Source organism: Camelus bactrianus, chromosome 7 (assembly GCF_048773025.1).
Source record: "Camelus bactrianus isolate YW-2024 breed Bactrian camel chromosome 7, ASM4877302v1, whole genome shotgun sequence".
Lineage (NCBI taxonomy): Eukaryota > Metazoa > Chordata > Mammalia > Artiodactyla > Camelidae > Camelus > Camelus bactrianus.
The window spans coordinates 66,560,532-66,583,781 of record NC_133545.1 but is presented as its reverse complement, the minus strand read 5'-3'; the positions used below and the strand labels follow the sequence as shown (position 1 = coordinate 66,583,781).

The 23,250-nt window shown below is 37.0% G+C and overlaps 2 protein-coding genes across 16 annotated transcripts in view; one reads left to right on the top strand and one right to left on the bottom strand.

Moving 5' to 3' along the window:
- Nucleotides 1-10,214, bottom strand: part of ELAPOR2 (endosome-lysosome associated apoptosis and autophagy regulator family member 2) — a 290,850-nt gene extending 280,636 nt beyond the window's left edge. For 2 of the 10 annotated variants that reach the window (XM_045510422.2, XM_074367547.1), the window contains exon 1: nt 8,831-9,356. The gene's annotated coding sequence lies outside the window, so the exon portion shown is untranslated. Of the gene's footprint in view, nt 1-7,324; nt 7,385-8,830; nt 9,357-10,086 lie in introns of those variants that run through there. The other 8 variants (XM_074367546.1, XM_045510429.2, XM_045510425.2 and 5 more) reach the window with 8 other exon arrangements.
- Nucleotides 9,396-23,250, top strand: part of DMTF1 (cyclin D binding myb like transcription factor 1) — a 43,113-nt gene continuing 29,258 nt past the window's right edge. The window contains exons 1-5 of one of the 6 annotated variants that reach the window (XM_045510439.2): nt 9,396-9,564; nt 11,333-11,467; nt 18,286-18,408; nt 19,535-19,651; nt 21,456-21,578. In XM_045510439.2, the coding sequence (XP_045366395.1) occupies nt 19,543-19,651; nt 21,456-21,578 (232 nt within the window). In that variant the 5' untranslated portion in view covers nt 9,396-9,564; nt 11,333-11,467; nt 18,286-18,408; nt 19,535-19,542. Of the gene's footprint in view, nt 9,565-10,211; nt 10,596-11,332; nt 11,468-18,285; nt 18,409-19,534; nt 19,652-21,455; nt 21,579-23,250 lie in introns of those variants that run through there. The other 5 variants (XM_045510435.2, XM_010946609.3, XM_045510436.2 and 2 more) reach the window with 5 other exon arrangements.

Genomic DNA, 23,250 nt, shown 5'->3' with positions numbered 1-23,250 from the left:
CAAGCTAACAAGTGCTAACAGGTAGCTGAGAAGGGCCCCCCGTAAGCTACTTCCTTCTTGGAGTCAAAAATCTCAGAAGCGAAAGAAATAGAAACCCCAGATTAAGTTTGCAGGGATCTCAAAGAAGGGAGTACTTTCTGGCCTTTCAGGGTTTAATCCAAAAGATTCCATGTTCTGGTTATCTAGTGCTGGGAAAAAAAATTACTTTGAAACATAGTGACTTCAAACAAGAATTATTTTATTATCACTCATAGTTTCTATGGATCAGAGTTTTAGGAAAGGCTGGGATAAGCAGTTCCAGTTACCAGTTGTCTAGTGCCTTTGCAGTCAGATAATGGTGGGAGACATAACAATGGATGGAGGATGCCCACAAATTCCTTCTAAGGGTGGAGCCCAGTCCCTATCCCTTGAGTGTGAGTTGCCCTAGTGACTCACTTTTAATGAACAGAATAAAATAGAAGTGACAATGTGTAACCTCTGAAACTAGGTCACTAAAGCCATTGCAGCCTCCTCCTTGCTCTCACTCTTGGATCACTTGCTCTTGGGGAAGCCAGTTGCCATGTGTTTGGGAAAGGCCCACATGGTAGGAACGAGGGCCTCTAGCCAATGGCCCAGGATGAAGCCTCTTGCCAATAGCCATGTGAGTAAGCCATCTTGGAACAGGATCTTCTGGTTTCAGTCAAGCCTTCAGATGACTGAAGCCCCAGCTGACATCTTGATTGCAACTTCATAAGAGTCCTTAAGAAAATCACCCAGCTAAGCCACTCCTGAATTCCTGGCCCACAGAAATTATGAAAAAATAAATGCTTGCTCTTTTGAGCCATTAATTTGGGAGGGGTAATTATTTGGTTATACAGTAATAGATAACTAATTTTGAGAGGAGGCTAGAGCAGCTAGGGGCCCTCCAATCATCCTTTTTTCTTTTTTTTTTTTTCCTTTTTTTTTATGGTCTCAGTGCCTCTCCATGGGGTTTTTCTGAATGGGCTCGAACACAGTATGGCAGCTGGACTGCTTACATGATGGCTGCTCACCTGGTGGCTGATAGGCCTTTTATGATCTATCTTCAGAAGTCACAAAGCACCACTTCCTGAATACTTTATTAGTTAAAATAGCCACAAGACCTGTCCAGTTTTAAGAGGAGGAGTCATACACCTCCACCTCTTCATGAGAGGAGTGTCAAACTGTATTGTACAAAGAGCACATTGGATGGGAAATACTGTTGCAGCCATCTTTACAAAATACAAGTTTCCACACTGTAAGCCTTCCACATTTAAGCCAAGTACCACATCCAAGAGGGCATGTGAATAACAGATTAGCAGTTATAAAGTTAGAAGTCATCACTGTATGGAGAGCAACTGAAGCTCTTGGAGTGGATGATATCGCTTAGAAGAGGACAGAGTGAGGAAAAGATGTAGGCCTATGAGGTCACCACCAAGAACTCTGAAATTTAAAAGCCAGGCCAGCTAATAGGAACTCAGAGAGGTAAAAGAAATTCCACAGTACTGTATCTCAAAATCCATAAAGAAAAGAGTATTCAAAGAGGAAAGACGTAGTCATTTCAGGAGCAAGTGCTGCTGAAAATAAAGTTAAATGATAATAGAATATTTTCATTGGATTTAACAGTGTGGAAGGTCATTAATGATCTTCAGAGGCACATGGGAAGCAGAAACCAGACTATAATTGAAAACACAGAAGAAGGAATAAGTATAGTTCTGGGAGGGAGATAAGATCAAAAGCTCAAAAGAAGGGATAAGCCTTGAATAAGAGAAGGAGCAAAATATCTCTAGGATTGGAGGGAAGGAGTTTAGGATGAGCTCAGATGAGCACATAAGCAGAGGCAGGGGTGGCAGGCTTAAAAGTCTCTGTAAAGGTCACTTGTTGAGATAGAGGTAAAATGAAGAGCTATTAAGAGTCTGAGGAGCTCTCTGAAGGCTTGTTACCGAGGAAATGACAGGCACTTTCATTGCAAACCTATAGTGTTTAATCTATGACTTTTAAAAATTTCATTGGGATTGAATTTCACCTTTCACTTGTTTAAACAACAATAAAAAAAAGAAGTGAAATAAATCATTTTTATTCCTATTTTAAATTTAATCAAAATTAAGTACCTAATGAAATCAGATTTTACTACCAAGTAAATATGGAAATGGTAGGAAAACCCTGATCACTTATTGCATCCTACCATCATTTATAAGCCACTCATCTTATGGAAATCTAATTTCTAAATCCTTCATGCAAAATATTACTTTACAAAAGTGTAGTTGCAGGGAAGAAAGAGGGAGGAAAGGCCTACAAGCAGGAGGCTTCAGATTTATTTTCATTTTTACCTACTGCAAGAGACAGACTGCTTATACTCTAGCTACCATGACCTTTTCAAATAACATAGTTATTTATAGCATTATATGAGACATTGTTGTATCATATATTTTTCCTGCAGTTGGTCTACAATGGTAAAGCAGCATGGGTTCCTTTGCAGAGGAGACTCTTGTGAAAATTTATTACAGGCTCAAGATCAAGAGTGTTCTCAATAGAGAACATTCCACAGCAGATGGATATTCGGCAAAGGCAAAGAAAGAAAAGACAACAGTATCATGTGAAAATCGGCTTCTGTTCAACACAAATGAGCTTATCCCATTGCAATGGAAACAGAGAAAGGAGTTTCACCTCTAGACAATGGCTGTAACAGCCTTATGTCTTCCTCCACCAGGTTGAACCAACACAGACTAAAATTCAGCATAAATGTCAACTTCTGGTAAGAAACATGAAGAGACATAAGAAAAGACATTAGTGATACTCTGACTGCTGGAGCCACATATGTTTCTTACTCAAGGTTTGCTCATACAAATATAATACTGCTGCAATGGCTATAATTATATAATATGATTATATATAATAATATTCTCAAATTTGAACAGATGGCCCATGGAAACTCTGCTTTCCTAATCCTATTATTCCCAATTTCATTACATTAAAAACTATATATCACATGTCTTCACCAGGTCTGCCCACTTAAGGTGCAGTTGTTATAATGAAGGTATTATGTGCTGGAATTTAATTTGCTATGGTTACATTTAATACAATGTAGATATTGTTAAATTAGGTAGGTATGATAAGACTAGGTTGAGATTTCAGGTAATTTGGGGGGAGGAAAAGCTTACTTGAAAAACTGTTTTCTGTTGAGTTTAGATTTTAACTCTAATAATTTCAGGTCAAGAAAAACCTTTAGCTTGTGGTATGTCTATTGTATCTATGTATCTGTTGCATATATAGTAAGGGTAGCCAGTGAATCTTCATATAAGAGGCCATATCACTTTCTCTAGTGCTTAAAACATTTTGCCCAGAAACATGAAAACAGGCGAATTTCTAAAGAGTTTCAGAGAAACAAAAAACTTAAAACAATGGAACTTTCCCTTTCCATAACTTTTAGCAATAGACTGCCATTTTTGAAACACAATTCAAAATAAAAGATATCCAGAAATAGACCACTTGTTAGCTATTATTATTTCAATATAAATCTTAACATTAAAGAATTTTTTATATCCCAAGCCGCTTGGGATATAAATAGAATTGCTGCCCTAACAAATCCTACTCAACAGTCAAATAGCAACAATTGTTTCCTGCTTTTCATTCTTTGTTCTTATGGTGGGTAAAGATAAATAATACTGTCAGACATTTTGAGCACCTACTGTTTGCCAGATATTTTTCAAAGCACTTTGACTCAGCAAGACAGATGAAGATTGGTCCATCTTTCCTAATATTTCAATTAGATGAATATGATGGCATCAAGTGATTTGATTTACATTTTATCTTAATTCCTGATTAAGTTGTTAATCATGAGTAGGTTCCATGGCAGATGTGATAATTTAGTAAATTGGTACTTTAATCAAGAGTTTTGTACAAAGAGACACTGAAAAAAAAAAATAAAAGACTACAATGTAAGCTCCTCCACTAGAATATACGTTCCTTGAAGGCAGAGACCTTCTCTCTTTTGATCTCTATTATATTCTCTATGCCTAGGATCATGTTCAGTGCAAAGGACGTGCTCACGAAGGTCTCTCGAATGACACGAAGGAATGGGTGTATCACAGACGGGCAAAGTCCTGAAAGCTATAAAGGTTACACAGGTTCCTTGTTTCTTCCTCTGTCACTGCATATTCTTTACAAGGGAAGTAGACGTAGAGAAAGAGAGAAGGCGATTAATCAATGACAAGCCATTAAATGCTAGAGGGCCTTTCATATTTGAATTTCAAAGCATAATCCCCTTGGTTTTATTAGCGTTGAGGCTCGTCATTTGTCTACCACAGCGTATCAGTAACAAATTCAAGCCGCAGAAATCCCATCTACTTTGAAGCTACTAGTCTGGAGAGGAAAATAAATATGTATCTTGCTGAAAAACAGGGACATCTGCTGGTTAAAATGCAACACTTCTATTATTAAACTACTGCATCTAGCTAGGCAAGATTTGGGTCATAGAGTTCACCCAAAGACTAACACCAAACGTGTTAAAATAACCTCCTTCTACTAGAGCACTGATAAAAGGTATCATTTGTTTGTTTTATTCCAGACTTGCCTGAGTACACTATCTGAAAAAAGACTGAGCTCTCTGGTCAAAGAATAGAAATGGCTAGGTTTCTAACCTCCTTGCTTAAGACACTTAATCATCTTTGAACTCAGCAAACATTTAAGTGTCTGCTAAGGTAGGGTACTGTATCAGGTGCTGGCAAATTGAACGTATTAAGACAAGGCCAAAGCGGCAGATGTTCCAGCCATCTCTGGGCAAGTGCCAAGCCCCAGGCTTAAGAGGAATGGGGTGAAACCCAATTAACATCTGTGACAGACTGAGCCTACTACTTACCAGCACTGCATTCTTACCATTTTATAGACATTATAGGCCAGCTGCTTTCTACAAATACACTCTTTTCCACGCTAGCTAGACAAAGGCCTTCCCACCTCCTGTCCCCTACTCTGGTGATTTCTTCTCACGTTTCCAGTCCCTGCTCAAATGTCATCTCAGAAAGCCCTGCTCTGAACTTCCCATGTTAAATTCTCAGAGCACTCAGCTTGTATTCTTTCTAGAATTTACCAAATTAGCTATTACTGATTGGTTTGCCAATACATTGTCCCTCTCCCTTCTACACCAGATTATAAAGGAAGAGGTATTTGAATCTCAGTTCAAACATTCTTCCAATTTTAGTAAAGTAACTTAACTGTTTTGTTTTGCTCACACGAATTTCAAGCACACAATGAAAAGGTTTATCTTCACATGCTAGGAGTATCTGAAGTCTCAGTTCTCCATTCTAACTAGGAGAGGAACCAATTTTGGCTAATGTCCCATTGATAGGTCTCAGTAAAGATCTATTGCAAAACAAAATGAAGAGGGCATGGAAAAGTGGTGACCAGGTTGAGAGCTTAAAAGAAGTGTGGAGATGAGACACTGACACAAATGGAGGGCAGGGAAGGGGTTATGAGAGGGAGTGCCATAAGTCCCAGAGAAAAGCCTAGAAGACGAACCTGAGATGGAAGAGGACTTGGAAGAGCCTGATGTGTGGTCCTAACTAGGGACAGTGTGCTTATTCCTCTATTAGCATAGGAATCCCCATCAGCTCTCTAGAAATTCTGGAAGGCCTCCCAATGTATACCCATTGGCTATGTTAACAAGACTTAGAGATGGTATAGGAAGAAAATGGACTACTCAGTAATTGTATTTTTCATTTACTTTGAACAAAAGTCCCTGCAAACATCTCTTTTTTCTGAATCATGATATCCAGGGTATGAGACAGTCATGAAACAATAGAACCTGCCTCTCAGTGTTTGAAACACTTTTATATTAACATATCAACCTTTCATACAAGGAAGGCCACTTAATCAATATTCTGTTGCTGATGAGGTACATAAAAGCATTATAAGAAATCTGCAGTCTAACAGAACTAATCATAACTAGCAAATGTGGTAAATATCATAACTATGTTATAAATATTTTTATAATACCTTCCACTTGTGAAAGAACTGTTTCTTGTGATTTTGCAACAAAATATTTCATTCCTAATTAGGTAAATCCTAGGATAATATTAAAAAAAACTCATGCATTCCCTAGGTACATATTGACTAAGTAGTGAGGTGGAAAACAGCTAGAATTATAATTGCAGAAAGTTACTCTAGGATTCAAATTATGTTATAGATAGTGTTATACTGACTATGCAAGTTAAAGACACAGAGGTATTACTATAAGAGATTTGCTTTTAAAATTACTTATTAAACTAATATTAAAGTACTCACGTCTTCCCCAAGGAAATACCAACTGACCTTGAGTTATGAAAGAAACTTACCCAGAGGGAAGAATTAATTAGGAGGATGCACTTGACTTTTTAGGAAATTAACAGCACAATACAGGCTGACCTAAGATTTTGCATTAGAGAATGGGCAGTAACTATAATTTAGACATCAATCTCTTATGCCTTAGTGAAGAAGAATCCTATATGGTTCTGCTTTGTGAAAATATGGCTAATTAGGAACCAATTCCTCATAAATAGTAATGTTAACAATTTTACATATGTAATTACTGTCTCATTAGAATGGCACTTTGAGTAACTTCAATTGCTTTTCTGGTTCAGGAGTGTATTAGTTTCCACTTTTAAGTGCCTACTACATACGACAGAGTTGTGCAAAGCATGTTGCCTACATTATTCTGAGAGAGAGATTTTAGTATCCCTGCTTTTCAAAGGCAAATGAATCTTAGAGACATGAAGTAACATACACACCACTAAGCAATAAAGCTAAGATTCACACTTGGGTCTGAGTGCAATATCTATACCACAACACTATCCTGCCTCAGAGTGTTGGTTATATATTATTTATTTACAGTTTTAAAAGTTGATTGATATATGCCATAACCACAATGTGATACAGAGATTACCACAAACTGGTAATAAAGTTAGATGCGATAAAATGCTACTTCTGGCATTTATTTTTGAAAATTGGTCAGACAGGTCCTTCTTCCAGTTCAGTAAAAACTCTGGAAACTAGTAGTAATAATTTGTTCTCATAATATAAAGACTGTTGACAAAGTGTATTTTTTGAGTTGCAGAAGGGTAGTTTGGCACATAGGCTTTGGAGATGAGGTTTCAATTCTGAATCTACCACTTATTTGCTATGTGTCCTTGGACACATTCCTTCACTTTTTGGGTTCTTGTCTAAAATGGGAATCATTTGTTAATAACTATATTGAAGCTTTGGCACTTGTGAACATTACATGAGCTTAATGTATGTAAAGCACTTAAATGACACATAAGCACTCACACACACACACACACAAAAGCCGACTAACCTTGTCCAAATCCAAAGGCTTATTTGTCTCTTTTATACTTTCTTGTTCACATAGACTTTCCTGGGGGCAGTGAAGGGGGCAGTTTAAAATTTACATCAAAACTGAGGGGAAGGTACAGACACTTCCCATATACCCCCCACCCTACACATGCATGGCCTCTTCCACCACCACCATCCCCCACTGGAGTGGTACATTTATTGCAAATGATGAAGCAGCATAGACACATCATAAACAACCAAAGTCCACAGTTTACATTAGGGTTCACTATTGGTGTTGAACATTCAATGGGTTTTGATAAAAGAATAACGCCATGTGCCTACCATCATTACAGCATTCTACAGAAACGTTTTGCTGCCTTAAAAAATCCTCTGTGCTCTACTTGCGTCTTTTCCTCTGGCCTTAAACTGGCAACTACTGATATTTTCACTATCTCCACAGTTTTTCTCTTTCCAGAATGCCAGATAGTTGGAATCATTCATTACATACCTTCTTCAGATTGACTTTTTTCACTCAGTGGTATGCATTTAAGGTTCCTTCATGTTTTTGTCTGGCTTGATAGCTCATTTCTTTTTAGCAATGGATAATATTCCATTGTCTGGATGTGTTGCAATTTATCGACTTTCTTATTGAAGAAACAATTTGGCAATTGCAATGAAGTTGTTATAATCAGGTGGACATAAGGTTTCAGCTATTTAGGATAAATATCAAGGAGCAATTGCTGGATCATACGATAAGAATATGCTTAGTTCTGTTAGGAATCACCAAACTGTCTTCCAAAGTAGCTGTACCATTCTGCATTCTATCAATGAAAGAGAGTTGCTATTGTTCTACAGCCTCATCAGCATTTGGTGTCATCAGTGTTTTGGATTTTAGCCATTCTAACTGATGTGTAGTAGCATCTCATTTTACACTCTTTTTTGTTAAATGCAACATTTATGATTGAGAAAGTTACCCCCCAAGAATAGGTAATGTGGACTATTGGTGAAAACTATGTACATTTGGCTTAAAAATAAAACAAATATTTATCTATCTAAACCCATTTCAATGTGTAGTTTGCTTTTTTCCCCTTCCTTGGACAAATTAGTGTCACTTCCACTAATTCTTTCAAACTAAATTTGGTATTCAAAAGAAACCAAGGTTGCATGAAACAATTTTTAAAAAGCTAAAATAGAGGAAATCATTAACCATTATTAGCTTCATTAGTTAAGACCAATGCAAGACATACATATTCACACTCTCGATAGCCTTCTTTTGACCTTTACAATTGATGCTGACTACATTCCCATTGTTTCAACTGTAGTGTGACTCTACACATAGTAATTGTAAGCAAAAACATTAGTCGTCTAATTTTTAAACTCGTTATCCCAGTAGTGAAAGCAGAGTGCGATAAATCAGTTTTTTAAACAAGTAAAATGAGGTCAGAATCATAGAGTTGTAACAGGGTTCCGACCACTAACTCTTCCAACTTTCAAGGCTCTGAAACTCTTTGAAAACAAAAATCTCTACCTGAGTCCCTGGAGGTTTCCAGACTCTCTGGGGGTGGGGCCGAGTATTGGTTTTCTCTGAAAGCTCCTCAGGGAGAGCAGCCTGTATAGAAAAGCAGCGCCTTAAAAGGCGTGCTGCGCCCTACAGGACACATCTCACCAAGAACTGCATTACACGCCCAACAGGTAACACCTGTACGCGCCTACGGAAAGGCAGACAAAGTGAGAAGAGCCTGACACACAATTCCCAGCCCCTCAGACGCGGCTTTCAAGCCGTTCCACGCGGCGGCTCCCTCCCCTCCGAACCCTGGGTAACTATGAAATTCGGCTCGCGGGGCCCAACTATCCCCGAGCCAGTACCACAGTTGCGCCAAAGAAAGAAGGTCCTCCTCATGGCGTCAGTAACGGGACAGTCAGTACCCAGATTTTCTAGTAGGAGGAGAGGAAAAAACAGCCGACTTCAAACAGTTCGACGGAGTCTGAAGCACCAGTTCCCGAGACCTTTTTTCCGCGCTCCGACTTGGCCGGAAGTGACGCCAGCAGTCGGCGCGCAGGGCCGCCCCAAGAGAGAGGAGGCCGGGCGGGGAAGCGTGCGGGGGCTGGAGGCGGGGCGCGGCCGTAGCTCCGTTTCCGGTGGCTCGTCGCGCTCGCTCACTCCAGCTGCAGCCACTCTTGCCCGTGGCTGCTTCCTCCATCCTGGTATTTTTTGGAGCCTCCATCCTGGTTCTTCCAAAGTGCCCGGACCCAAAACAGGAAGTAAGTGCGATGGAACCTTCAGGTCCCAACCGCCGCCAGGGCCGCTCCGCCCAGTGGAGCCTGTCCGGCCCCCTTGCTGCCCGCCTGCTCCCGCTGGCCGGCGCCAGCTGCCGGCGCTCGGGCACTGCGGGCGGGGTCGGAGCTGGGCCTTCGTGACGCTGAAGCCGCCGTCCCCGCACGCTCAGGCCAGGGCCTCCCTCTCGGGGCCGGGCCTCCGGCGGTGGCGTAGCCTGCAGGGTAGCGAGTGGCCGCCGAGGCACAGACAGCAATCCGGCGGGGGCGGAAAATGGCGGCGGCTTCGGAGGAGCTAAATGGCGCCGGGACCCCTGGGGGTGGGGTGGGCCGGGAAGATGCCGGGGACGCGGAGAGTAAGGAAGCATTCCTTGCTTTCGCGTGGGGTTCCTTTTTTATATTTGTTATCTTTTCGACTGTATTATGTGGTCCCGTGAAGGAAGTGGGCTCAGGTGGGATTGAGAGTTTGGGCGGGTCTCGCCCCACCCCACCCCCGGTTTTTCCTTTTACCTTGTTTGCGTCTTTAGGCTTTTCTCCCATCTGTAGTGTTCATTCTCGCTCGGCTGTTGATGGCCCAGGCGGAGGGGATCGGGGCTGCTGACCGAGCCATCTCTGTCAGCCCGAGTCTTTTTTTTAAAAGGGAAAGACGGGCTGGAGTGCGGGGGAAAGAGTCGTAGACCGGCAAAGAACAGGAAAATGCGTCTGCAAAATAGGAATTGTCCTATTTTGCTGAATTCGGAGGAAGTTTTTTTTTTTTTCATCTTATCTTTTAAAATAGACTGAATTTTTTCAGGTAATCTGCGGCATAAATTTGAAAATAGAGGTGGTCAAGTGCCTTTTTATGCAGTCGAATGATACAGCATGTGTTTTCAGAATAAAAATAATTCGGTGTAGATAAGAATACGTGATAAATCTACCAAATATGTGAGGCAGGACTCACTTTCCTGATTGAATTTGGAAATTCAAATTCAGCATGGTTCCTTTTCTCCATTCGTCGTCGTGTACCTTCATGACAGTAGGTGAGGCTATTTGTTGGGACATTTGACAAAAATGCATATTCTGTAGGATTACTTACTAATATTTAGTATTTTAAGCTTAGAATAATAACCATTCGGAAGTATTTTATCTCTTAAGATTTTAGCTTTATTTTGAATTTGTGAAAGACAAACCATTTACAGCTTTTAAGCTCCAAGTCAAGTAAAATACTTTTCCATTGTGTTGGAAGTTTTACAAACAGAAAAACTATTTTTCAGTTAAGGATTTTCGTGTTTTTCCATTGCTTCAGGTGTTTTTCTTGGAACTGGTTTTAAATTTGTATTTCAGCCTTTTGAGTATTACTGCGCTTTGTCAATTTATTTTAGTAATTTGAGTAACTTACCACCACTTAAACATTTAAAAACTGCGGTGATAATACACCAAAAACTTAGCTTTTTACTATGATGGTGTGTTGGTAAGATTTCATTTATTAGGTTAAAACTTAGAGATTTAGTTAAGGTTTAGGAAGAAAATTAAGATTACATTTCTTAACGTTACAAAAATTCTCAGGCTGTTTGAGTAAAATTTGGTGAGTTTTTTCCCTTCATACACAAGGGACAAAAACTAGCTTGATCGTTTCTGAAAATAACATTACGTGTTACGAAGAAAAGTATATTTTATGTTTTGTGATAACCTTATTATTTTAACTCCCGTATGCTAAGTACTCTTATGTGCCACCAAACAAGCTAATTTTTTTTTTTTTTTTTTTTTGCTATTTTAGTTGATAGGCTCACCCCCAAATATGCTTTTTTGGACTGATCTAGAACCTGCATATTCTGCGTGAATCTCTTTAATTGATTGCAGTTGAGCTAGATGGTGGAGCCAAAATGCTATTGCCCTGTCTTCATCAAAATCAGTAAGTACTGGGCATTGCATACTTATATAGAACTTTATGTCCATACTTTGAGCAGTTATATGAATAAATATATGCTACATAAACATTTTACTCTGGCTGTTGAGGTTTTAGAAGTATTTTGAGGGGAAGCAGTCACAAAAGTGTTTGGGTTAGGATTTGAGCTTTAAAAGCAGAGCGTGGCTGGGGAATGGTTACTGGTGAGAATTACATTTTTTTAAAAGGTTGGTGTCCTCTTTAGTCTCCCCCCCCCCTTTTTTAAGTTCTCTATTCTTACAGGCTTTTTTTAAGATAGAGAAAAGTTATCTCATTTTAGCCCCAAGGCAGCAGGAGAGATAAGTGCATTTGTAAGGTTAGATATTACTAATTAATATTGAAATGAAAACAACAAAACTAGTCCTTACCTTTCCTGCATAATGTTTATCTTTCTGCTCGTTTTATCTCCTTAGCATCTACAGACTTAATTTTTATTAATGTTGTAATAAACTTGTATGTCCTGAAGATAACATCTCATTATTTTATTTTAAACAATTTTTGCTTTTTTCATGCTCCATTAAGTATACTGGCTTAAGTTAACACTTGTGAGGATGAATAAAATAATGTGAAACAAGTATCCCGAGGAATTTACAGCCCATCACATAGATGTTAAAATATCAAGGGGGTTGGGAATTGTGTTTTGTTGTAAAGACTTTGAAACTTAAAACAGCAATAAAGATTAGGAAGAGTTCTACTTTTTTAATATCATATATAAAGGCTGTCTATTTAACTCTGAGATGTAACCTGCCTTCTCAAAATGGAGTTCTGTTTTTTGGTAGTTTTCTCTTCATTTTTAGCATTTTTTTCCCATACAAAAGGATTCCTTAGGAATTGATATACTTCAAAATGTTTTGCAAATTCACCTCCAAAGCCTTTTCTATCCTCAAATAGTATGAAATGACCAAGGGCCTTAAATATAAAATGTAGATAGTTACCCGATGTATGTAGCATTTGTTTGCATTCATACCATTTCTCCCCTTCAATTTTATTTCCTTTTGTGAGAGTATTCTTGCAGCAGAAATCACAAATAGGTTTTGTTTTTGTTTTGATTCCATAAAGGTAAATGGCAGATGAAAGAAGGAACCTGTTTATTGTGTCATCTTTTTCAAGTTTGTGGAAAGATCCCATCCCATGACTGAATAACAGAAAGGTTGTCATGAAAAAGCATAATAGAGAGCCCTTTATGAGCAATTTAATCATTTTGTGTGTGTGTGTGTGTGTGTGTGTGTGTGTGTTAACCTTACCTTTTTTTAGCTGTCATTTTAGCTGTATACACTGTTGGGTTGTCAGTCCATTCTTCTAAATACCCGGTTGTCAAAGCTGATCTTTATTGAGCATCTTCATTGAGGTGTTATGCAGCAAAAGAAATGCTCATTAGCCTTTTTTACTGTGTATGTGTGTATTTTAGTATCTGTTTAAAAATTGGCTTCAGTGTAAACCAGAGGACTATAGTGATAATTTAGTCCCTTTAAAGAACTTCTGATGACGCTTTGCATAAAGGACTCAGTTTTAAAAGAACAAAATCTTAAAATGTAGCCAAATGCACATTATATAGCTCTTAAATCTTAAATCATTTTCACTGGGTGAAAACCAACATTTTAAAAATAAGCAATATGGTTTTATTGCCAAGCCAGGTATGAAATGCTACACCTTGAAATGAATCATACTTGCGAGTATTTTTTTTAACTCTAGTAATGTCATTGGTAATAGAAATCAACATCTTAAACAATTAAAGCCTGTTGTAATAAACTCCGTTAATATCTTTATTGACATTTTGTGATATATGGTCATATTATTTTAAAACCAAGCCATAGTGAACATTAGTTAGGTACCTTAATTCAGTATGCTTTATCTTCATTTATAACTCGCTTCTCAAACTTTTCCACAAATTATACAGAAGAGCAGATACCTGGGGGCCTGGGATCATATTCCAAAGCATTAAACCTCAAGTGTTAAGTTGTCTCCATTCCTATCTTTAATAAAATCAATATTCAAGATGTTATTCTGTGGCTTTGTCTGTTTTCTGACATCCCTCTACATACTTAAGTTCAGGATGTAGGAATTTGTTACCTGTTCTTTTTCACTAAGACTTTCTATTTAGCGAAGAATTTTCATTCTTTCAAAATAAAAAATATTTTAAAAGATATCTTTTGAATTCTTTGTTATACAGTACTAAGCAAATTCCCCTATAAGCGTTTCCTAAGGTGTTAGTTATGCACCACCAAAGGTACGGTGGTGGCCAGTGTGGAGTTTATAATAACAAGATCTTAAAATAAAAATGTTCAGTAATAGATTAATGGTTAGATAAGTTTAAATACTATGTACCCACTTAAAATGCGATGCAAGAATAACTAGTAATACTGAAAAATGCTCCTCATAAAGTGTGAAAAAGTTATAAAAGGTGTGACAGTATGTTTACAGTGTTGTAAAAACAATTTAAAAAATAGGTATATTGATACATGGGTAAAGGATTTGGAAGATCCTCACACACACACAAAAAGAGGAATATGATTAATTTTCTTATGTTGGCCCAGGGAAAAAAAGACACCTGAAAACTACATGTGTCCTTACTGCCTTACTAGTTGAATTCTGCCAGAAACTTTGCCTCAGGTAGTGTTTCTCAATCTTTGACTCATCCAGTAAAATGCTGGTGCTATATGTTCTATAGCTTGCTTAATTTCCCCTTATAAAAGTATCTTATACTGAATGTTTTTCACACCCTGTAGTCTCATCCCATCTTTCAGTGTAGAAGTACAGCTCCAAGCATCAAGGGAAGTAAATGTTACATCTCTACTAATGAAATCCAACCTTCCCACTTGTACTGTGTTTGGGAACCAATACAAATTTATCTACAGAACTAGTCCCAAAACTAGGAAGAAATGCCACTTTTCTTGATTTGATCTAGTTTTTAGAATATTACGATACTCAGTTGCCCAATAAATCAGGACAATTACGTAAACTGACGGAAATACCAGTCTAAAATAACCCATTCAGTAAAAACTTTACATCATTACTGGAATGGAGTGGAATGAAGGACTCATTTCTTTAAATTCTGTGTTAAATAACAGATCCAAGAGGTACGGGTTTTTTGGTTCCACACTGAGTAGTATCTTGTTTATTAGGAGGTATAAATGTAAACAAATACATTTCTCATTTAAATATGAGTATATATAGGTACTCTTATAAGAGTCTTGTACCACATTTAAGGTATTTTCTTGATTTAATTAGGATATTGTTGAAGATAGCCACCAAATGATGGAAACATGCCAAAATGCCATTTCACCAATTAAAATGGCTGTTAAAAAGTTTCTCCTTTTATGTTCTCATTTCTAGTAAAAAAAATAATAATAATAATAATGCATATGGTATGACCCGTGGGCTGATGGTGTGTATTTATTTACCCTAAAGAGAAAAATTGGATGTTAGAATTGGAGATCTTGATACATTTCCCTGATAAACCAAATAGGGAACGGGTTTAGAAGTTAAGGATAGTTTCATATATAATGAATTAGAATATGAGACACTAAAATGCTCTGTTCCTTACTATCATAAGTTGATTTGACCAACATTTCTCAGTTATTCTGTAATGATAAAATACAGATGCACTCCAAATGACAGCTGTCTTGACCCTACTGCTAGTATCCTCTCTGCTTACCTTGAAAGCTAAACCTCATAAAAGACCTGTTTTGCATTACCTTCCATAATTCCAGTTCTCTAAATTCCAGTAGGTCATCAATGTTGAACATATTGCGAGATCAAATAGTTGCTTCTCCCATTGTCTTATCCTTTCAGCAGTATTTAACAAACTACTCAATGCTCCTTGCAAAAGACCTGTGCCTCTTAATATCTCTTAGTTTTCCTCCTTTATCCCTGGGTGGACCTTCTTGGCCTCCTTTCCTTCTTTGTGCATTGCTTGACTTCTCCAGAACTAGGCTGTCTTCTCTCACTTCTCTAGGTGATCTTCTCTTTAAAAACAATTTGCATGCCACTAACTCAGATTTATATGTCTAGTCCTTGCCTGTTGAATTCCAGCTTCCGGCTGGCAACTTGACATCTTCATTTGGGTGCCTTATATCTCAATTTGTTAATACTAACAGTGAAAATATTTTTAGTGCACCAAAACTCAATCAGCTATTCAAGCCAAAAGCCTAGGAATTATCTTGAAACATCTCCTCATCTTTTATAATCTCCTTTCAGCAAATCCTGTCAACACTGCCTCCAGAATAAATCCTCTGTGCCGCGTATCCTTTAATTTCTGCCACTTATTCCAGATGACAGTGATCACTTGGACAACTGCTTTTCTTCATGACTTCCTTATCCATTCTCCGTATTGCAGTCTGAGTGATCTTTTAAAAGTGTAAGTTTTATTTCCCAATTTAAAAGTCCAAGGATTTGTAAGGCCTTGTGAGATGTGCCATCTTTTTCTCCAGCCTTAAATTCAGCCCGCAAAGGCTTGCAGCCTCTGCCATAGTGGCTACCTTTTTAACTCCCCTCCCAACAGACCGAATCAGGTCCTACCTTAGGGATTTTGCTGTTGACCTGTTGGTTGTCTTGCAGTCACATACTTGAAATAGTGTCTCTTCATCTTACTGCTGAGGCAGTGTAAAGTAGCCATTAAGATAGGCTCCCTGTTTGTAGTATAACTATTTCTGTAAAAAGTGTCGGTGGCATGGGGGGATATATTGGCTTTCATACGCATACAATGACTGGAAGGAGGTGTGAGAAATTGACTACATTGTCTACCTCCAGGGAGGTAGACTGGGTGACAGGAAAACTAGATAGAGTGGAAAGTAGACTTCACTGTTTAACCACCTTTACCTTTTGAATTTTGAATGATGTCAATCTCCAGGTGAGATTAAATACTAATAGATGCAGACCATGTAGCTCTAACAGTAAGAGGGGAAGAACCCCAGGAAAATAAATCTTACCTCCTGGGCTTAAAAGAAAAAGTACCCACTATATACCAGTGCCTAGGGAGTGCTTGGCACATAGTGGGCACATGATATAGATTTGCTGATTGAACAGATAAATGATGCTTGTTAATTAGCAGAGCAGCATAGAACCATTTACTCATCTCTAACGTGAATTACCAAACTTAAAAGTGGACCTAGTTTCCTGATTTAAAGCTAGTATACTGCATAGGATACCTCTAACCAGTACAGGTTGTCAAGAATGAAATACTCTGATCTGGCTATTTCAGTCTCCTTTTTTCTTGTGCTATTATCTCATCATATCTTCTCAAATCCACCTTTATTTTTTCTTTTTCCCAATGTTCTAGATTAACTTGGGTCCTGAGATGACATTAAAATGCTAAACCAGTAACCATTTTGTACCTATCAAATGAGCAGTTGCACTGTTTTGTTTTGTTTTGTTTTTGCTTTGTTGTTTCTTTTTAAATAAAAATACTGACACGGTTACTATGAGTAGAGCTTACACCTCTGGTTGAAATATAAATATGTACATCCTTTCTGGAAGATAGACTGCAGTATGATTTGAGTTTATTTTGTCGTATTCTTTGATCTAATAATTTTCTAACACTGTTTAAGGAAATAGAGTGTATAAATGTTTGCTTCAGTGTGTTACAGAAATGAAAAATTGGGAACAATGTTAATGTCCAGTTGATAGGCTAGTTATTGAATAATGTTATGTTTTCATGTAGTGTAAATTTTAAATGATACAGAAAACCTCAGCTAAATACCTAGCTTGGTCTCCTTCACGTGTTTCAATATGAATAGACCCTAAAAAGCAGAATATAAAATTGCTTCCACAGTATAATCTGTCTCTCACACAGACACGCACACATCAGAGAGTGAACTATGATTTTGGTAAGTTTATGGAGGGTTTTAACTTTTTTTCTTTTTTTAACATTTCATTTCTCTATCTTAAGCAGTAGGTATTACTTTACAGACCAGCTTTTGAAAACATTTTTAATGGATTCAGAAATGAGAACAACATGAAATCTAATAACTCGATGTTTCTCAAGCAGGATCTGTACCTGTTTCACTGCAGACTTATTTATATATATAGCAGCTCTCAAAGATACCCATCCTGGAGAGGAGTTCTAATCAGAATACTGCAAAAATGAGAATTTTATTCATTGTTTTTTCCAAAATATCCCCTTGGACTCAAATCCTACTGTGCTTTTTAATTTTTGATTGATCCTTTGGGATGAAAATTAGAAGCCTATTGAAAGAAACCTTTAAAAATCAATCATTTCAGGTTTTGTAAGTTTCTCATTACATTCAAAAGTTTGCTTGTTAGTTACCTTTTCTGGCTTGATTGTTTAGTTTCTTTTTCCCACAGATCCCTAGGCATGGTTGTTAACAGATACTATATAATTTTTAATACTTTGCGATGAAATATGGTACTACATATAAGAGGAGTATTAATTATTATAAAGCAAAAATATATAGTTACTGGTAATATTTATGGTACTACTAGTTAGTGCACATCTTGGGTCATGTTACATGTACCCACTCTGCAGTTCACAGAACTGCTAGTGTCTTTCAACCTATTTTTCTGAGAAAGTCTGATTGCCTGATGAGTGACAGCTTGGGTTCAGAAACTGCCTGTAAACTAACTTAGTAGGTATAGGATCTCATCATTTCTGCCCTTTATTGGAGAACAGTTTTAGAGGCTGATTTCCAAAAGTTGTCCTTAAGGGAGAATTCTGGTTTTGTCCTTCGTCTTCTAGTTGAGATGTCACAGAGGCCTGAGGCTAGATTGTGATCAGCACACAGTTTGTTCTCAGTAAGCCTTATTGTATAATGCTGTTACTTTTTCAGAGTGTTGCAGAGGTAGGAACATGGGGGAGAAACAATCTGGATAACATGAAAGTGATGCTGGTGGCTGAGGGAAGGCAACTCGATTTTGTGGGAAGGGCTGTAGCTGATCCATCTGTTTTCTAGGTAAGCATTCCCTTGTTCCAAGGAACTCTCACCTCATGACTTGCAAATTTTAGTCATTACTAGATCCTGATCTCCATTTATCTTAAATTTGGGAATGGCATCTTAACCATTGTAAAATGAATAATGTCCTTTTAAAACAGTAATTTGTGTAGTAAAACTTGAATGAATCACTAGATCTTCACCGAGTGAATGTTACTAATATTAAGCTTTTCTGCCAAAGGAAAATGCATTTGTAAATGGCATATGAACAGACTAATACCTTATATACAGGAACCAAATAAATATTGAGTGATTAATTTAATACACATCAAGGCTTATGTCCTCTGTATTATTTAGTTGGTAAAAAGTATGTGGACAAGACCAAAATTTAGTATTGAGGCAAGAACGTCAATGAACATTATCAGGTAAGCCCAAAGACTTCAACCAGGCCATTGATTACAATTCAGTGCATTTCCCCCTGTCAACCATGAGATCCTGTATTCTGAGACACTGTCTGTCTGAACAAAAGGAAAGTAATATATGTGTAAAATATCATAAAAGACACTTTAAGCAAAATCAGTTCTCTGTTTCAAAAGAAGGCCTAAAAGCAGTTTGGTTAATGATGGATGTATGTACTTGTTCAATATAATGAAAGAAACGGCAAGAAAAATTTTTTAATGTTCATATTTTTCACATAATAGAACTTAAATACTTGTAAAAAGTGTTTTGGAGAAGTAATTCTTAGATTAAGATAAAAGTTTTGATGTATCTTCTGCTAAAGAATCAGAAGTTAAATGCATATTTGACTATATCACAAAGCTACCAATAAAAAACTAAAAGGTGAGAGTTTTTGCTAATACTGACAGGCAACTTGGAACAGATTTGATAAAAACAACTTTTAAAAAAGTAAATACTGTAGGTTTTTAATTAATCGTAGCAGGCAGATTATTACAGCAAATTCTAAATAATGGGTGTAAACATTTGAAAAACAAGTTTTAAAACCTGAACCATCATTGCAGTTTCATGTAACAAGTACTGTAGGCAGGTACAGATTGTTGGGGTCTTTTAGGGGGATGATTGGGGGATACTTTATGTCACATTTGGAAATGATTTTTAAAATTCTGATGTGAAATCTGTTCTTGTACAGATTTGAGTATGAGCACAGTTGAAGAGGATTCTGACACAGTAACAGTAGAAACTGTGAACTCTGTGACTTTGACTCGGGACACAGACGGGAACCTCATTCTTCACTGCCCTCAGAATGGTAGGAAAACTTGCTTACATACAATTGTGACTCTCAGGGTTTCTGGATTTCATGTCACCTATGATCCTCATTACTCAGACAGTTTAGGCTAGGACAGTAGAAAGGGAGGTTATCTCTTGAATAAAATTAATTCATATTTTTATCTTTCTATTTTTAAAATACACTTTTGTATGTTTTTAAATTTACCATAAATTTTAACCTTTATGAATCTCATAGCTATTTTATAAGCAGAATCTGTTGCACTTCTAAAGATGATGATGGATTAACTATAATATACTTCCTCTTTGATACCACTTGGTGCCAGCAGTATATATAGTACATTAGAAAATGTGGAAGTAATCCTGCCAGCGAGCATAGAAGAACTTTTTTATTTTGGATCGAACCTATTAGAGAATTTTACATGACTGTTTGAATAGGATTTAATATGACCATCTGTAATGAATTAAGATTGAACAGCCTTGAGGCTTATGATTTTGTTATTTCTCTACCTATTCCTTATGTTTATTATTTATTTTGCTTTTAAGTTCATCTTTGTTCAACCTAGGTTCTGTCTTCTGTTTTCACTCAATGCTTAATTCCTGGGTTATTTCATTCAAACTTGTGGTTTAACTACTACCTAGCTACAAAAATGATTCAGACTTTTTTCTTTATTCTAAATTCTCTGTTTCTTATAGGCACCTTAAATTTCACATATCCTAAGTTGAATTCTGTAACAAAATTCCCAGATCTAGTTCTCTTTTTTCTTTTCTCAATCAATTCCATTACTTAGTATCCCAGATTATAAATGTGGGTAGAAATAAATCCTTTTCTCATCTCCCCCATTCATTCCATTGTGAAGACTTGTTGATAGTATTATGTTTTTTTAATCCATTCCTTCCTGTCTGTCTTAAGTCCTCCTTTCTTAGTTCACATTCTCATTTCTCACCTGGGTAGCCTTTTTAAGCAGTCTCCCACCTCCAGTTTATCTTTCAAACTGCTGGTGACATTGGTCATGATACTTAGTAGTATTAGAAGGTATGTTTTTGGTTAAGCTTCCCGTGGCTTCTAGAATATACTTCAGGTTCTTTAATTTGGCACATAGGCCTCCCATCATCTCACTCAGCTTTCCTTCCAGCCTCATTTCCTGCCACATTTCATGTATCTATCCAGCAGTCCACAGCTATGTTTATTTTCTAAACATACTTCAAGCTTTTCATACCTCAGTATCACTGCACATACTACTCTTACTACCAATAATAACCATTTTCCCCGGGCTTTGTTTCTTTTTGAAGTTCAAGACAACTTTTCCAGGAAACCTCTCTGCACCTCCAGTCTAAATTAAATGCCTCTCTGCTTATATAACAGTCTCTTCATTCCGCCTTCATAGTTCCTATTAAATCATTTTGAAATTGTTAGTTTAGTTGTCCCCTCCACTATACTGTGAGCGCCTTGACAGTCAGGGTATCTCTCATTGTTCTGTGTCCCACACTTAACTAATGGTAGACATTCAGTGAGTATTTGTGAGTGAATTAAATGACCAACCCTTGTTTTTTGTTTAGAAAGCCAAGTAGTTGACAGCACAAAAGTGTGATGTTTTTAAAAGTGGCACCTTGTTCATAGTTCCTTGTCATAAGAGTAGGAGTTGAGGTACTGCAGTAGGTGGAGAGAAAGCAGTGTCATTTTGAGTCCCACTTGCACATCTTGGTTTAGTTAACTTAGCAAATCAGTAAGAAGATCGTTTCATAGTTATTACTTGTTGAAGATTTTGTTTTCTACTTGTTTGTTTGAAGATTCTGAGATTTTGGTTTTTGTTTTGTTTCATTAGAAGCTGATGAAATAGACTCAGAAGATAGTACTGAACCTCCACATAAAAGGCTTTGTCTGTCTTCTGAGGATGATCAGAGTATTGATGATTCTACTCCTTGTATATCAGTTGTTGCACTTCCACGTAAGTCACTGTGTGTTAAGAACAGAGTTTCCTTTTGAAATAAAAATTTAGATTGTGAGAGATTAATCTGGCATTTGAAGGTAGACTTAGACCCATTTTTTTCTCTTCATTTGGTCAAAAAAAACCCCAAAACCCTCTTTTTAACCAACACTTAGTGAGTGCTTATTTATATGCCAGGCATGGCTCTAAATGCTTTTATGTATATTATCCAGTTTAACATTCTCAACCTTTTTTTCTTAATTGTCCCCCAGAGCCTTTTTTGACATTTTTTCATGATCTTGCTCTCCTCCACAAAATTTTAATACCACAAATATACTGGTTTGTTTTTTTTTAATGTATGTATGTCCTTGCTTTCTTAATAAAGAGAATTAAGATTTTTTTTTACCCCCTCTCCCAAGAAGCATACTTGCCCTCATTGAGAAAGCATGCTCTAGAGTAGCTTTTGTTATCCTTATGCTATAACTAAGGAAACTAAGGCACAGAAAAGCATAATTAGTAACTTGTTTTAGGTCATACGCAGGCATTCCGGTTCTTGTAGTTTATACTCTTAGCCCAATGCTGTACTACCTCTTCATTTGACATATGGCTAAATGGAAGTTAGATAGGAGCCTGATTAGTTTATTCTGAGAAAGTTCTTAACGTGTTTATATTCCACGATCATTTAGAGTAGACAGGATTCTAAGGAGGTACAGTATTCTGGGTGGAATGCTGTTGGTGAAAGACTACAACACACCAACTGTAATGTTATATTCTCTGCTAAACAAATCAGAAATACAATCTGACTCTTGTTGAACTGTGGTGGCCCTACAAAGCTGAAGTAGATACCTCAGTCCATAGCACTAGAGTTGGGACACAAGGCTATTGGTGGCACTCTCTGCACAAAGGAGAGTCTTGTCATATCCAAGAACTTTTATTTTTGTACTCAGCATCAGGCAAGATCACATCATCATCCAGTGGGAAAAAACTAAGATAGGTTTTCATTGTGGAAAATCATGTCTTCATAAGTAGATATGTATTCTGTATTTGGATTTAATTGCTTATTAAACTGAGCAGAAAAGAAGTCATTTTATATAAGTTTACTATGACATTTTATTGAAAAATGGTGGTAATATTGCTTATATTGCTTGCAATTGTAGCATATACAAACATAATGTTTTTCTACTTAAATGATCTTTCCTTCTAATGATGATTCATAAGATTTTTAAAACTCATTCCTAACTTGACTATTGTTCTGTTATGATTCAGTTTTAAAACTTGATTGGCCTATCTGTATAGATGCAATCGTATATGGACATTTTCTAAGCTAGAGGTTTTTTTTAATTCAGACATAGTTGACATGTAACATTACATTAGTTTCAGGTGTACAACATAATGATTTATTATATGTATATATTGTGGAATATGATCAGCACAGTAGGTCTAAACATCCTTCACCACACGTAGTTACACACTTTTTTTTATGTGATAAGAACTTTTAAGATCTACTCTCTTAATAATTTTCAAAGTACACTACAGTATTATTAACTATAGTTACCAGGCTGAACATTACATCCCCAGGATATAAAATAAAATAAAAATATTTAATTATGCCAAAATTTTTGAGTGATCATTTTGATATAAATTATGACTGGTCAGTTCATTTGGTTAGAGTAGAGTGCCTTGAACATGAACA